Raw genomic sequence first — 16,858 nt, 5'->3', positions numbered from 1 at the left:
AGCCTCCAGCTGATCCAAAATGCTGCAGCTAGATTTCTGACAGGTATTGACAAAAGAGATCACATTACTCCTGTACTGGCGTCTCTTCATTGGCTGCCTGTTAAATTTAGAATAACTTTCAAAATCCTTCTTCTGACCTACAAGGTCCTCAGAGGCCTAGCTCCATCCTACCTGGAGGAGCTAGTGACACCTTACCAGCCCAATAGACCGCTCTGCTCTCAGAATGCTGGTCTACTTGTGGTCCCCAGAGTCTCTTGAAGTAGAATAGGGGGTTGAGCATTTAGCTACCAGGTCCCCCTGCTGTGGAACCAGCTCCCTGTCCAGGTATGGGAGGCTGACTCCATTTCTACTTTTAAAATTAGGCTTAAAACTACCTCTTTGAAAAAGCTTATTGTCATTAATAGTGTAGTCCCAGTTACTACCATAGACAGACAAATTATCATAATTAGGGGGTCGTCTAATCATTAGGTTAACATCTTAGCAATGCTGTTATAGGCCAAGGCTGCCGGGGTCCAGAAACATGATCACCTGACAGGCCTCTGTCACCCCACTGGGTCATGGTTTCCTCTCCTCTCCTCTCCTCCCTCCTCATCAAGTAGACTAGTGATGCTATTTCTTGTGTAGTTTTTCTGCTTCCCCCCCCCTTTCTGTACTCATCTACAGGTATCACCGCCTTCAGAGCTGCATACTGACCTTCGGCCCTGCTGACCCACTCAACCTAACTCCACCGGCAGCACAATTTACTTAATGTATTTTTGTATGTATTCTCTATGATCTATGTCTATTCTCTCCTCTACCTCACCTCTTCCCCCCTCTCCTCTACATCTCATCACATCTCCTCTCCTCTCTATTCTATCCTCTACCTGTCCTCCCCCCTTCTCCTCTCTCTACATTAGCAGGAGGGTCCCCCTACATGAGCCTGGTCCTGCTCAAGGTTTCTTCCTGTTAAAGGGGAGTTTTTCCTTGCCACTGTTGCTTGTTTGGGGTTAGGCCCTGGGATTCTGTAAAGCGCTTAGAAACAATTTGATTGTGAAGAGAATTATTTTATCTTGTTAGCATCTTTTATCTTATTAGCATGTGTTATACTATATGTTTTTGTTTTATGTTACAGTTAGTTCAGAAGTTAGGGATAGTATATAATCTTTAGTAGGAATACACATAAGCAAGTCAGTTGACCCTTCTTTGACATGAATACTGCTTAGACAGTTGGAGCCAGGCACACAGGAAATGGTAGACCCCCATCGTAAAACGTAACAGCATAATTTACTGGTGATTGATAAGTTCCTGGACAGGATCTGGCCATCTGAGAAGACAATGGAGAAGAAGGACTGCACCAACACCAAATGAGGCTGGAAGAAGATGAGGTCACCCAAGAAGAAGGACTAGATTGGACTGAATTAGCATCAATAATTAACATATGTCTTTCTATAAAAGACTGGGTCAAGGGATAGTTAGGTTGTCAGACTTCATGCCCTGACAATTGACTCTGTTGTTGCTCGGGTTATGAACTGGCCCGGAGCTCTAATATTTGTATCTTGAATTGATTCTATGTGCTAAATACATTTTGAAATTGGCAACATTTGTTTACTTGAAGTCTTCATTTAAAGAACACGCGGATTGGCAGTGACACACGAGAGGTAATGCAATCCAACTATTGTAAGAGATGCTATATAAATAAAATTGAATTAAAACATCCACCTCCAGACTCCAGCCATGGTAAAATCAATGTGAAGTTTATAATTCTTTTCAGAAAGGGGTGAATTATGGTCATCTTAAACTATTTCAAAATAAAGGGGGTAATAAAAAGCATACTCAGCCAGCATTGTTTTTGTTCTTACAATTTGATGACATCTTGAGAATATATGCCATTATATCATGGTGTGAAAATTGTTACTTGACTTTAATTGTTTTAGTAATAAGCTTTTTATTTTATAAAGTTATTTTTTGGGGGAAAATACATTTCACTGATTGTGTCCAAGCTGCTGCAGTGACTGTTAGAATGAGGCAGTGTTTAAATAATTTAGAATGTATAATACTTTAATAAAAACCCAGCAAAAGAACTAATATGAAATAGTGTTGTTTCTGTATGAGGTGGTAATCATGAAATAGCTCCAATGATGAATCAATTAAGACAAGGTGGTGTCTTCTTTGAAAAATGAGTGTTCCTCTGGAGTTATTGAGCTCTTAATGCCGAATCTTAGAATATCTTTGAGTGTAAAATAAAAAAAGTTTGTTTCCGAATGTGGCGGGGCCCAGAATATCTCCTCTCTAAATCGACAACGACACCCCAGGAATTCCACCTGGAGTATTATTATCAAGGCCGCACAAGTGTTTTCTAATGAGGATAAGAGACTGCTTTAATGTGTAAAATTAACACTTTTATTTCCGGATATCCGCTAACAATTGCTAAAATACTCACACACCCATCGTGCAGATATTAAATTCATATTCAAGATTTAACAGTTATCTTTAAAACACCTGCACCCCACAGGGTAGGCTCGGCACCACTTAGAAAATAACAGAAAACGTACACAATAATAGAACCCAAATAAACATACAAAAATAACCCACACAGCACGCAAATAACACAATCAAATCCAAATAACATGCAAAAATAACCCACACGAGCAAAGAGCAGACTTAATCAAACCCAAATAAACATGCAAAAATAACCCACACAAACAACGATCACAAATCAACCCCAAATCCCTCTCCCCGCAACAAAACGTTAAACCAAAATAAAGGCAATCCTCGCCCGCCTAGAGGCGCAGTTCACTCACACACACGATGATACCTCGCAGAGGTAGACAGGAGTGACAGTCGGGAGCATACGCGATAAACGCGATGCGGAGGGCAAAACAGCAGCCGGCCAACAGCAACGGGGGGAAAGCGCACTAGAGCCGGCACCTGTAACAATTTCTCCTGTTAAGAGAGAAAGCAATTTTAGGTTGCTGACAATTTCCCATATGGTGAGGCTAAAAGCAGCCGCTACGTACCGTCAGGTAAGGGAAAGAAATCTCTAAAGTGGAGACGCACACCGAGCCACCACAGCGTTCCCGCTAGCAGGGCCAAACAGCCGACGAACCAAAGACACCCACGGCTCCCCAGCTCTGATGACAGCAGACCCAGGTACGCATGGGATAGCACAGCCCGACCGCACAGCAATCAAATTAGGAGGACCAAGTGAGCTGTGGCGTGGCACCCAAAAGCTCGACAACAAGAAAGAGCAGCCAGTGCAGCACAGTCTCCTTTTAAGGGGAACGCCACAGCTGCAACTGCCTGCTAGCAAAATTATTACGTTAAAAAACGCTAGTTGACTAGGACAAATGAGTCAGTTAACATTTGTAAAATTTTAAATAATAGCACATCTTAATAATAGCACATATCCGCGGGCCTCGATCCGCTACTGTATGTCAAAGTCAGGCCTCGAGGGCCACGATACTGCCGGGTTTTCTGTCCTACCAGGCTGAAAATGCATTCAGTGGGATAGAAAACCCGGCTGGATTATGCCCTCGATGCGCGTTCACATTGTCGAAAATAATACGCCAGAACTCAGGTGAAAAGAGAAATTGAAAAAGGGAACACAATGTTTTAAATAGGGGTGATTTTAATAATCTTGATAATAGATTTATGTAGCCACAAACCATTTATTGCCTGAGTTATAGACGTCTCTTTTGCCAAGTTAGACTATGGAAAATAATTTGGTGGGCCCAATGGAAGCGCGTGACCGATGCCGTCCATGCAGTACCAAGTTTGGCCAACAGGGCTCATAGTTCAAATTCTGAGGCGCTTCATAGATCCAGCTACGTTGTTATTTGGCGCATGCGCAAAGCCGAGACTGCGCTGGGCGCACTTCGGGCTGACTTTGGAAGAGATCGTATCGTTATTAATAATATATGAAACGAGTTTTGTGACGGACATAAAGTAATGTTTTTATGTTTCCAGCGTTCCAAACGGCGCAGACTTGTGCATTTTCATTGAAGCGCGTTCATTCTTCTGGTAATCGGGCGTGTCGTTTGTGTAGGCGGAATGTTAAGACAGCGAACACGTTAGCTAGCCTCGGGTAAGACAAACAAAGAAAATATTTAAGAAATTCCCGTCAACAGTTTTTATGTGTCTCGACGTATCACGGTCGAGTCAGGAGTTTTTGCTGCTTGTTTTAATGTTTGTTATTAATTTATATTTTATTCCGAATCTCAGGTAACTGATAATTTCTTGCTACCATAAACTATATAATAATAGATATTTGAAAATTTAGACCAACCGGTGTGTTTCAATTGACTGTTATCATTGAAATGTGTTTAACAATCTGTTTATTATTAATTTAAGATGCGTTATTCTGTAAATGTCCAAAATGTTAAAATTACCTTTTTTGGCAGCCCAAATAGCTAATTAAAAGAGTTACTGTGACCTTTGGTAGAGTTTGAAAGGCATTTACTTTTCTAATAACATAATTTCAGCTATACACTTATACTATGTCTCAATAAAATCTAAAATTTAAATTACTGATGTCAGCTTCTACCAAGTTACAAGATTTGTTTTAAAGTTTAATGATTGATTAGATTCTTGATTCTTTGATTGGTTTAAATTCATTGTCCAGGGGTATTTTTTGTTTAATGTGTTTTCTATTACTTGCATACGATCCTGTCAGATTCCAAACCACAGCTCACTGGACCCGTGTGTGCTGAATCTACTGCTTCTGAAACATGAATGAGGAAGAGTGCATGAGTTTTCTGGGAAGATTTGTGGAGGAATTCCCAGCTCCACTGGAAGAAGATGCAGCACTGCCTGTCAGTCCCCTTAGTTGTAAAGTCTCCCGAGAGGAGTTGCAAGGAGAGAGCCTCGAGATGGGCCTCAAGGTGCTGGCTACAAGGTACAAATGGGAGGCTGAAATCACATTCAATTCTTGTATTTTTAATGCAATGTTGGAGAAAAGGCCTTCCATAATAAGGACCAACATAGTAATGCATAAAGTTATGTGTTGAAATAACCATTCTGATTATAAAATTGAAAGTAGTGGAATGTGTACAAGTTAAAAGAATTTAAACAATTTCACATTATTACTTTTGCGAAAAAGTACTTATCTTTATTTTTCGTCATAGATCAACCATGTGTGTCTGTAAGTGATGGTGATGTGATAGATCCTTTTCTGAAACCAGAAACAAGTTTTTTCAGTAAGGTGTGCAATGAGAGGTAAAGAATCATGAAACAGGTGGGATCTAAAAAGGACTAATAAAATCTAATATTTGACTACACTACACTGCAGTGAATGGGCAGAGTGATCTGTTGCCATTGGAAACTTTTGCATATCTGGATGTTTCTCCTTGCATTAACTTTCATTGTGAATGACTTCTGTCAAGCTTCACAGTGATCAGACAAAATAGTTCTGTTTGCAGTTACCTTAAAAGAAAAATCATTGTTTTAGGTAATGAGCAGCTCTCCTTGTTAGGATGGAAAACATGTTTTTTTAGTTGTTCCTGTCAGGAAGTCTTCATATCCTGTTAGTAAAAACATCATTGTTCAACTTGCATCCTGTTTACAAAGCCCACTTTGCAATAGAAAGGTCATTTTGAAAGGAAAAGAAGTAATGACGATAATTTCATATTCCCTTGTTTTCTAGGATCCGTTGTCCCATTTACATTTTGCATATTTTATTGATGTGTGTAAAATTGTAAGTCTTAACACAGCTTTTATTTCTGTGGATTTTTATTGGTTCAGGGGTTCTCCAACAGTCCTTAGTGCCCTTCTCTGCCAGGTGGCCCTGTCACAGCTGCAGCAAGATGACCTTTCACCTTTCAACTGTCCTCAGGCAGCTGAGGTCAACCAGGGAGAGGAACAAGTAATCTGTAAGCATATCAATTATTATAGAATCTTTTCAAAAAGAATATCCGTAAGAAAACCTGAGCGTTGCATTACGTAGAATCACGTGGACACCTCAGCTCGACTTAAATGGGCCCAGACAAGTCTGAATGTAATTCGACTAACACACCCTGATAGCTTGGTTTTGAGTCAACTTAGGAGAGCATGTGGACAGCAAGCTTGCATGTGCGAGATTTCGCTTGGAATTTCACAGACCTTGAAGAGGAAGCTGATTTGTTTTGACACTCTGCTGTGTGGTAGCAATCAAATGAACCATATATATTGTATTTTGGAGTGGTGACTGCCGTGATGCTGATTCAAGAACGAATTTACAATCAAAAATTTTTCTGAGCACTTTACAGAATCCCAGGGCCTGACCCCCAGCAAACAACAGTAGCAAGGAAAAACTCCCCTTTAACAAGAAGAAATTTGAGCATAACTTGGCTCATATGGGGGGACCCTCTGGTTTATGGCCGGCTAGGTAGAGAGGGAGGAGAAGGGGGAGGACAGGTAGGGGAGAGAACACGTTGTGTAAATACATTAATTACAGTAAGCTGTCAGAAAAGAGACGAGCTGGTAAGTCAGTGCACAGCTAGGAGTTCGGCAATACCTGTAGATAGAAACGGGAGGGTTAGAGAAGCACAAAAAAGGTACACAAGTAAATGTGGTAATGACGTCATCACTGACCTAGAGGAGAGGCACAGCAAGGTGAGGCGGCCATAAACCATCAGGCTGACAGAAACCTGTCAGGTGATCATGTTTCTGTACCCCGGCAGCCTTGGCCGATGGCAAAATAAGTACAATGGTAACCCAAGAATTAGATGATTCTGTTGTCAAGATGATCATTGGTGTGATTATAATAATGCCTGTAACTTATGTAACAGCAGTGTTTTAAGTATAATCTTATAAACCGAGAGGTCTCCTGTGCCTTGACATGGAGCTGGTTCCACAGCAGGGGGGTGATGGCTAAATGCTCAGCCTCCCACTCTACATTTAAAGATTCTGGCAACCACAAGAAAACCAGTAATCTGAGAGCAGAGCGGTTTATTGGGATATTAAGATGCTTTTACCCCCTGTTAAAGAACAATTGATCTGGTCAAGAACAGAACTGCCAATCAGTAGTAAAACATGTTTCATTAAGCGTGGTGGGATTGGGTCTTGATGAGACGTGGTAATCTTTGAATTAAAGGTGACACCTCAGAAAAATCTATCGAGTTAAATGATCTTAAGTGCCCATTAAAGACCCCGAATGATTCTACAATCAATGCATTTGGTGATGGTGTAGCAGCTGTTTGGACAGCCTGTTTAGCTTTTTCTCCAACAATCAATTTAAGCCAACATTAATGGTAAGAAAATATACATTTCCAAATTGCCAGTGTAATGACAATGTAGGCCTTCATTTTTTTTTGTTTATATTGTTTTTGGGTGACCTCACAGTACCATTTAAAAAAAAAATATATATAATAATAATAACATGATTGTGTTTGCTTATTTAAATAGTTGGTAACCATTTTATAAAAGCAATACATCACGCCCGGTTTATGTCTGCTTGGTGTCGGGCCTAAGAAACCCCCTGAGCTATGATGAGTGTAAACCACAGCCTATTGTGATGTATTGCCCAGTACTCCCCAGTGTGTTGTGTATTAGCCCTCATACTGTAGAATAGCTCTGTCCAAAAAAAATTACTTTGTTGAAACTAACTGTTGTATATAAGGCAGTAACTGGAGCAACCTGAAATCATGCAGTAATGTGCAAACCTCCATAAATACAAATCCTTTCATGAGTTCTTGTTCCTGAAATTGGAAGCATCTTTAGTAATACTGAAAATAGAACCCCATAATAGCCTCTAATGTTAAGTTGTATCGTGCAATACGCTACACTGACTCTTTAATTTAAAAAAAATAAGGTTCCACTCTGTTTTCTTGTTTTTTATCATTATCGTCTTCTAGTGCTTGAGTCGGCAGCAGTCCAACATGTCTTCCTGAACAAGCTGATCAATACTGCCCTTATTTGGTATCAAAACCTCCCTAAAACCCCATCTGCCCCGTCTGTGTTCCTCCGCTGCTCCGTTCATGCCATCAAAAACAAGAGGAGGAAGATGGAGGACAAACACGTGGCCCTGGCTGAATTTAACCAGCTCTTTGGAATTCAGGTCTCAACATGTCTCTGCATGATTAACTGCTGTGTCTTTCGAAATAGTTGTTTAAGAAATGAGAATTAAGAAATAGTTGTTTACTCATTCCATCAGTTGCCTAGACAAATATATATACAGTATAGATAGACAGATAGATATACATACACATGCACGCACACATTTTAGACACGTTATTTTTTTTTGTGATGTGATTTGTGATTTTGGAAGGTATTACTGGCTTAAGCCTAGTTTATGCTTCCCCATTTCCATACCTGCAAAATAATATATTTTTCCATGTTTGAAAGATTTTTTTGGAATTTATTCGGTCAAGTTTCCAAACATTAAGTCAGTAAGTTTAACAACGTTAGGTAAAGATGCGAAAAGTTGTGGTGCAAATGTAGAATGGAAGCACGGGCTTGCATACAGCCAAATTATTGAACAGTTGAGGCCTGATAATGAGCAAATCACCAAACTATGGTAGTCATGATCAGTATCCCAGCCCAACTCCTGTAATTTGCCTGGGAAGATGTCCGTAAGATCAAGCCTCGGTGAAACAAGGAAACTTGCAAACACAATTCAATTGCAATTATTGTGCTTTAAATAATTAGCAGCATTAATTCTATATTATATTAATTAGATATAGCGGTCATTGTTTTAATTTTGTGTGTGACTTGCACTCTGGCCTAGGATGAGCTACAGCGTGCCTACTACGCTGTGTTTGACGGTCATGGGGGAGCAGATGCTGCCATCTATGCTGCCACACACCTTCATGTTGCTTTAGGTCGCCAAGAGAGCCTGCAGAGTGATGCTGCTACAGCTTTAAAAACTGCCTTCAAGCACACAGATGATATGTTTAAGGTCAAAGCTAAGAGAGAGGTATGGAAGCAGCCGTAACACACAGCCTTCACTTTATACTGTATATACATGCACACTCTTGCTGTAGGTGTGTGTTTGTGTGTTTGGCAGCATCTGCGTAGTGGCACTACAGGTGTTGCTGCCCTGATCTGTGGTCAGGAGCTCACTGTGGCCTGGCTGGGAGATTGTCAAGCAATACTGGTCAGAAAAGGACAGGTGGTAACCCTCATGGACCCCCATAAACCTGACAGAGAGGTAAGCATATTTCGCAAATGTATCAAACTAGTGCAACAACCATTATTGTTATTGGCAGTATTAGTATCAGTATTTTATCTTTGATCAAACATATTCATTATTCACTGTGGAAAATTTAGAACTTAAAACACTCTTGGTAGCAATGAATTCAACCCGACCAAGGCTTATACATGATCATTTTGCTGTTGCTTTTTGATAATCATGTTCATTAGCCAAATTGTATCTTTAGTAATTTTATAACCTACGTGATGTAGTTCAGTGACTGTCAAAGGAGTTTCCACTTTACTTTGTACTCCAAGTAAATCAGCGGTAAAATGAAGGGGGTATTTTTAAGTTTCAGCTATTGCCACTTTCCAAAATATTCCATCTTTAGAGTCCAGTGGCTTCACACGATACAGGATGGGGAGCAACACGCTGTTTAACAGCCTGTGTTTGGCAGTGCCGGATTTGGCTCTTATCAATTCTGAGACTTGGCCCACTGGAGACTGGGGAAGAGACTGTGTAACCTTTTGTCCTGTTTCAGTGGCGCCTTAGTCATTGTCAACAGGCACACCACCATTTCTGGAACTTAAAAGAATCTTTGCCATTATATAGTTTTTTTCCCCAACAGTCGTAGCATTTTTGTATTGATTCATTGTGACTGAAGTAGGGACGAAACCGGAACTTTTATCTGCTGATCGCTGGTGAAATCAGAAGTACGTGTAAATGGTTTTAAGGTGATTTTTATCCTAAAGCAGCTGTACTTTTGCTCTGTTTAGGATGAGAAGCAGAGAATTGAGGATCTGGGTGGCTGTGTCACCTTCATGGGATGCTGGCGTGTTAATGGAACCTATGCTGTGTCCAGAGCTATAGGTAAATCAGTAGCAATCAACCACCACTAAACGCCTGTGCAGGTCATACACATACCTGTATACTCAATGATACCATATACTTCGAACAAAAAGTAAAATTTGTTGTCGCAATTTTGTTTTTATTTATTTGCTGCCCTCATTTTAGAGTCTTCTCACCTTGTTCTCAAAAAAATCATCCCAGCATGATTAATGTGGGAAATAGGAAATATCTTTTTCCACTGGCATGGACATCCTATGGCACTTTGTGGTTGGCTGAGACAGTGAGGTTGTACTAAAACACATCATGTAATACAAAGTTGTCCCAACCCAGTCCTCAAGGGCCTTAATTTAGCTGGGTTCTACAGTGGTCATGAAGAGAGAAGATATCCTTCCTTGGCAATAATTGCCACACGTTCCTTCCTGGACATTTCATTTTAAAACTAAATTGTTACATCTTTTGGATTGTACTCACACCTCAAATCTATAACACTTCGTACCACTCCATTACCACCAAGTCATCTTACCAACGTAGCAGGCGATTCTAACGTCTGCTGGTTTACAGTGATAATGCTAACTTAGTATTGGTACTGTTGCTATTACATTGAATTTCATGTTCTCTGTGAAGTGTACTGTAACAATAGCAATTTGTCATCATTACACACTTTCATAATTGTACAGCATGAATGGGACATGACAAAGTTGGCCAAGTTGTTGCTGCTACAATAGATGACCTAAGTATATCTGGTTGTCAGGTAGCAGTGTGGGCGTGGCATTTGACATTTTGTATTGTTTTCAATCAAAACTTATTCCATTTTATTTTGTAACTGTCTGTTTACAGATTACATTAAATGGTACTGCTTCTTTCAGGTGACTTTGACCAGAAGCCTTATGTATCGGGAGATGCAGACTGTTCGGTAACTCATCTGTATGGAGATGAGGACTACATCCTTCTCGCGTGTGATGGGTTCTTTGATTCTGTCAAACCTTCAGAGGTCCCAAATTTGGTCCTAGATGCACTTCAGCACCCCAATGACTCTACAGAAAATTGTTTATCAAAAGAGTTGGAGGATGATTACGGATTGAAAGTTGCTCAACACTTAGTATGTCATGCTAAGGCATCCGGCTCCACTGACAACATCACAGTTGTTCTGGTGTTCCTGCGCCCCCCAGAGCAGCTGCTGGTTAAAATAAATGCTGCGGGAATGGTGTGTGAGAAGCAGAGCTCCAGATCCCAAGATGAACTGCAACAGTGAAGAAGTCACCTCACCCAGAGACCGCTGTGCCAAGCTCCTAAATTATTTGTGGTGTTGTTCTCAGGTGTTGTCAAGTAATGCCACATGTATACAGCTGCGTGTGCACTTTCTAGAAAAAAGGCATTCATTTGGTGAGGTCGGTTTTCAAGCAAGATCTGAATAACTCAAGACCAGATTGAACTGCTACAGTTCCAGATCTGTAGTCTGTTTGGGACTGAACTGAGCATTTATTAACTGATGATTGCTTAAAGAGGGCAGTGCACAAAGTGTGTTGATGTTGGCAACAGCAGTGCGTGCAGTATTCTTCACTCTTTTGCTTTAAATTAAGCTTAAAAAAAGTTTTAGCATTTCTCCTTTATCTCTGATTTAATTTGATCTGTTTTTCTATAAAAGTTTTTTTTACAGAAATGTATTTAACAAATTTTCAAACTTCTGTTTTGCACATAAATGTCTGGCATTTAGTCTACATCTATTTTGTTTGTTGTTGCATTGACTTTTGCCCTGAGTAGACAAATAAAGTTTCTTTAAATTTAAATTGTGTACGAAATTTGAATCATATTAGCACCACATTGAAGTTTTAAATTACTATAAGGAGGGATGCAATGGTTTTCAGTACAATTTTGTATCATTTGGTATGTTTTGCCAAATGCATTGTGACTTTTTTTCCCTTTTTCCCTCATTATTACAGTATTTTCCATATATTTGCTTCAAACCAAGCAGTCTGATGACTGGTCTAATGTGATTACCTCAGTTTTATCTGACTTAAAGTGGAGTAAGCTCGTCATCCTTTGAGACAAGCCAGTTTCTGGAGCTGAACAGGTTTGTCTGGCTCCATTCATATATATAATTGGCTATCATGTTGTTATTTACAAGTTGGGATTTCTCACAGATAATGGTCATTCAGCGGGGTTTTTCTATTTTTTATTCATAAAAAGGTAATAAAGAAATCGTAAATAAGCGTCATAGATATTAACAGCTGAAGAGCTTCACTCTTTAAACCTTTCTGAAAACAGATGGTTCACAAATTACTGCTCCATAAATAGAGTAAATGTGCCATTTGTCTTGAAATATTCAACAAAATCAGCTCATAAATTGCTATAACCTAAAAATACGATCTTCATATTGATTGCACTTGAGTTACGCTGGGCAAGATGTGGCTAAGTCAGTGGTCTGGTATCAGGTTGGTAGCTGGATCAATGAGATGGTGTATGCTTCTCTCTCTATTTTAAAGAATTAGGATTTTGATAAAAACATTTTTTCTCCATTTCTTTATCACTGTGTGTGTGTGTGTGCGCGCGCGTGTGGTGTTACTGCCCCCTACAGGATCCCCTCACCAGGAGGAATGACAAACCCTCATCCGTACCTAAACAATGGCTGATTATCTCCGATCTATGGGCCAGATTCACGAAACGTTCTTACGAACAAATTTGTTCTTAAGTCCTACTTACGAACATTTTACGAAGATTGTGGCATTCACCAATTTCTTCTTATCCTGGATTTATGCGTAGGTAAGAACAAATCCTACGAACACTCAGGAGTACTCTTACGCACATTTCTGTGCCGACATGTTGGCATGGTTGTGTTTTCTTCTCTTGTGGAGTTCAATAAAATTCAATATTACAATGATAATTATGTCATATTTATTTATTTCCTATTTTTGGTGATTCACGGAGAATTTTAAAATTACATAAATGTGCCAATGACTTAACTTTAATCAACCAAATTGGAAACCATGCCAAAACTGTCTTTTTATTTGATTTTATCTTGATTTATTTTATTAGGAGATCGAGGATATGCCCTGGCTCCCTGGTTGTTGACACCACTGACCAACCCTCAGACTCCACAGGAAATTTTATTCAATCAGATGCATGCGCGCAGTCGCTCCACCATTGAACGCACCATCGGCATTTTAAAGGGGCGCTGGATGTGTTTGGACACAGAGCCACAACCCCGTGAGGATGTGCGTCCTGACGCAATGATGGGGCCAGACTGCAGGCACGCGGTTCACGTTCGAGCGCGATTAATTGCCCGTTTGTGAATAAAATGCATTATTGTCACAATCCGAGCACAGCTTTTACACGTTTTTTTTTTTTTTTTTTACATTCTCGTTGATTTCTTTAAGCGTGTTGGCTATAGTCATCAGGGTTGAGGCAATTTTATCAAGCGTGTTAGCCATCCTTTCTTGATTGTTCAACACGGCGTCAGAAATCAGGCGTGGAGAGGCAAGCTTTGGGCATTTGGCTGCTTTTTGCTCTGTCTACAGCAGGGGTGGGGAACCCCCGGCCTCCGGGCCGTATACGGCCTACGAGACCATTTCTACCGGCCCGCAACGCAATAAGATTTTTATATTTTATATGTGCACTTATATAGTGGGACCGTTCGCTAAACTCCGCGAGCTGCGAGTAGCAGCGGTAGTGTATTTTTGCCTTTCGTATCCTGAAATTTCTTTCGTAACGAGGAAATATTTTCCCGTTTTCTGAGATAAAACAGATGTTAGCCATCCTTTCTTAATTGTTCAACACGGCGTCAGAAATCAGGCGTGGAGAGGCAAGCTTTGGGCATTTTGCTGCTTTTTGCTCTGTCTACAGGGTCCTGCTGCAGTTCCTTTTATGGGCATTAGTGGGCGGTGACTTATGCTAATTGTATGTTAATTAGACTCACCTGGCACGCGCTTTCAACTTACGAACAGATGGCATTCATCAATCTAAGAACACAGCTGCGAACAATTCTGGGGCTTACTAACGCGTTGATGAATCCGACGTAGGGTTTTCTTAAGAACAACTTAAGAAAGAATCTAAGAAGATTCTTCAGAACATATTGGTGAATCCGGCCCAATGTTCTCTAAGGGAAGCATGTACAAGGTGAAGAGGATTGGTCCAAGTACAGAACCTTGAGGAACTCCATGGCTAACCCTACTGTATGAGGAGGGAACACCATGGACATGAGCAAACTGGTATCTATCAGATAAATATGATGTAAACCGGTCTCGTGCTGTCCCTTTAATCCCAATCACATGTTCCAGTCTATGTAACAGGATGCTGTGATCAACCCTATCAAAAGCAGCACTGAGGTCCAGCAGAACCAGCATAGAGACCAGTCCATGATCTGAAGCTATGAGAAGATCATTAGTAACTTTAAGAAGTGCTGTTTCTGTGCTGTGATGAGCTCTAACACCTGACTGAAACATCTCAAACAGGCTGTTCCTCTGCAGGTGCTCCAGTAACTGAGTCACCACCACCTTCTCAAGAACTTTAGAGATAAAAGGAAGGTTGGATATCGGCCTATAATTTGCTAATACATCAGGATCTAGTGATGTTTTTTTAAGCAACGGCTTAATCACTGCCACTTTGTAGGAACGGGGTACATAACCTGTCACTAAAGAACCATTGATCTGGTCCAGGATAGAACTGCCTATCATTGGTAAAACATCCTTCAACAGGTGTGTTGGGATGGGATCTAAAAGACACGTGGTGGTCTTGGATTTCTGAATTAGCGATGATGCCTCAGAAAAATATATAGGGCTGAAGGAGTTTAAGGGCTCGTTGGAGAATCTGTATGTTCCCACAGTCAGCACATCTGGTGATGGTCCAGTTGTTGGGATGGCCTGGTTAGCTTTTTCTCTGATGGCTAGAACTTTATCAGTGAAGAAGCTCATGAAGTCTTCACCACTAAGGGAAGAAGGGATACCTGGATCTAAAACACTTTGACTCTTGGTTAATTTGGCCACAGTGCTGAAAAGAAACCTAGGGTTGTTCTTATTTTCCTCAATTAAAGAAGAAAAATAAGCTGTTCTAGCCTTGCGAAGGGCCTTTTTGTAAACTAATAGACAGTCTTTCCAGTGTTGGATCGCAATACCTTTCAAGTGTAGCTGCCGATCCGCGTGTTCTTTGAATGAAGACTTCGAGAAGAAAAGTACCAATTTCAAAATGTATTTGACAATAGAACCAATTCCAGACACAAATATTACAGAGCTCTGGGCCAGTTCATAACCCTAGCAACAACAGAGTCAATTGTCAGGGCATGAAGTCTGACAACCTAACTATCCCTTGGCCCAGTCTTTTATAGAAACACACATGCAAATTCTCAATGTTCATGCAATCCAATCCAGTTCCTCTGCTGGGATGACCTCGTCCTCTTCTTCCAGTCTCCTTTGGTGTTGATACAGTCCTTCTTCTCCATTATCTTCCCCGGTGGCCAGATCAAAGTTCCCATTCTTTATGCAAATAAGATCACCAACCCCACCATGATGTCCCATTTATGATGGGTGTTTAACACCCCCTGCCTGACTGGCTCCTGAGATTACAATGGAACAACAACAACAACAATCCTGTGAAAGGAATGTCTCTGATCTTTGTTACATCTGCTAATGACTTCTAAGAGAAGACAGGAACATATGGTAAAACACATACAACAAGATAAAGACAATTCTCATCAATAGGCTACATGATAGCTGTCTATTTTACAAGAATGCCACTTCCTTTCCAGTCTTCGCACTTTCTGATTGAGGGTCCTGATATGTGAATTATACCAGGGGGCACACCTCCTCTGATTTACTATTTTCTTTTTCAGGGGGGCAACAGAATCAAGCGTGATTCGCAGTGAGGTTGCTGCACCTTCAGCAATAGAGTCAACCTCAGCAGGGCTAAGATTATAATGATTGATCCCTGGGGAAACACACAGTGGTCCTGGGCGTAACAACCCCCCGCCTGCACCAGTGAACATCCTGGGAACGGATGTTGACGTGGTGGAGTCGTACAAGTACCTGGGTGTTCACCTAAACAATAACCTGGACTGGACACATAACACAGACGCCCTTGTCAAGAAGGGCAATAGCAGACTGTTCCTGCTCAGGAGGCTGAGGTCTTTTGGAGTGCAGGGACCCCTCCTGAGGACTTTCTATGACTCTGTGGTGGGATCAGCCATCTTCTACGGGATAGTCTGCTGGTCCAGTAGCATCACGGACAGGGACAGGAAGAGGATGGACAGACTGGTAAGGAGGGCCAGCTCTGTCCTGGGATGTCCCCTGGACTCGGTGGAGGTGGTGGGAAACGGAAGGATGATGGTTAAGCTGTCATCCATGTTGAAGAACACGTCCCACCCCCTACAGGACACCCTGACAGCACTGGGCAGCTCCTTCAGTGAGCGGCTGCTCCACCCTCGCTGTGTGAAGGAGAGGTATCGCAGATCTTTCCTGCCGGCTGCTGTCAGACTGCACAATAAACATAACACCCGCTAACACAATCTGAATATTATATATTCTGATATGTATATTGTATTCACCCTCTGTACTATGTACAGGTACACAGAGGCCGAGTATCCATTTATCTGGATTATTGTAAATATACATCCTCTTTGTATATTCCAAATCCTGTTCTATTTGATTTTATCTTATTTTTCTCTGAGTGCTCTTGCTGCTGTTGTTGCACTGTAAATTTCCCCGTGTGGGACAATAAAGGATCTGAATCTGAATCTAGCACAGGGATCACTTCCTTAAACTTAGCTACAGCATTATCTGAAAGACATCTGCTATAGTAAGACTGTGCTCTGAGCATAGAAGAATCCTTAATCATAAATGTAAAAGTGATCAAAGAATGGTCTGACAGGAGTGGGTTCTGAGGGAACACTGACACATGTTCTACCTCAACACCATAAGTCAGAACTAGATCTAAGGT

General features: G+C 40.9%; 1 protein-coding gene across 6 annotated transcripts; it reads left to right on the top strand.

The window, feature by feature from the left end:
* The first annotated feature begins 2,884 nt into the window (after nt 1-2,884).
* ppm1f (protein phosphatase, Mg2+/Mn2+ dependent, 1F) lies at nt 2,885-11,721 on the top strand. 6 transcript variants are annotated; one of them, XM_057034264.1, is made up of 9 exons: nt 2,885-3,129; nt 4,652-4,873; nt 5,103-5,193; nt 5,719-5,846; nt 7,809-8,011; nt 8,681-8,869; nt 8,960-9,103; nt 9,862-9,955; nt 10,801-11,721. In XM_057034264.1, the coding sequence occupies exons 2-9, from the start codon at nt 4,777-4,779 to the stop codon at nt 11,184-11,186; spliced, it is 1,332 nt and encodes a 443-aa protein (XP_056890244.1). In that variant the 5' UTR covers nt 2,885-3,129; nt 4,652-4,776; the 3' UTR covers nt 11,187-11,721. The 6 variants fall into 6 exon arrangements, with proteins under 6 accessions (XP_056890244.1, XP_056890248.1, XP_056890243.1 ...); XM_057034263.1 differs by lacking the exon at nt 2,885-3,129 and adding an exon at nt 3,846-4,200; XM_057034262.1 differs by lacking the exon at nt 2,885-3,129 and adding an exon at nt 3,847-4,063.
* The last annotated feature ends 5,137 nt before the right edge of the window (nt 11,722-16,858 follow it).

The sequence above is a fragment of the Takifugu flavidus genome, chromosome 5 (genome assembly GCF_003711565.1).
Source record: "Takifugu flavidus isolate HTHZ2018 chromosome 5, ASM371156v2, whole genome shotgun sequence".
In the NCBI taxonomy this organism is placed as follows: domain Eukaryota; kingdom Metazoa; phylum Chordata; class Actinopteri; order Tetraodontiformes; family Tetraodontidae; genus Takifugu; species Takifugu flavidus.
Note: the sequence above shows the minus strand (reverse complement) of the source record. Positions and strands in the feature narration are given on the sequence as shown.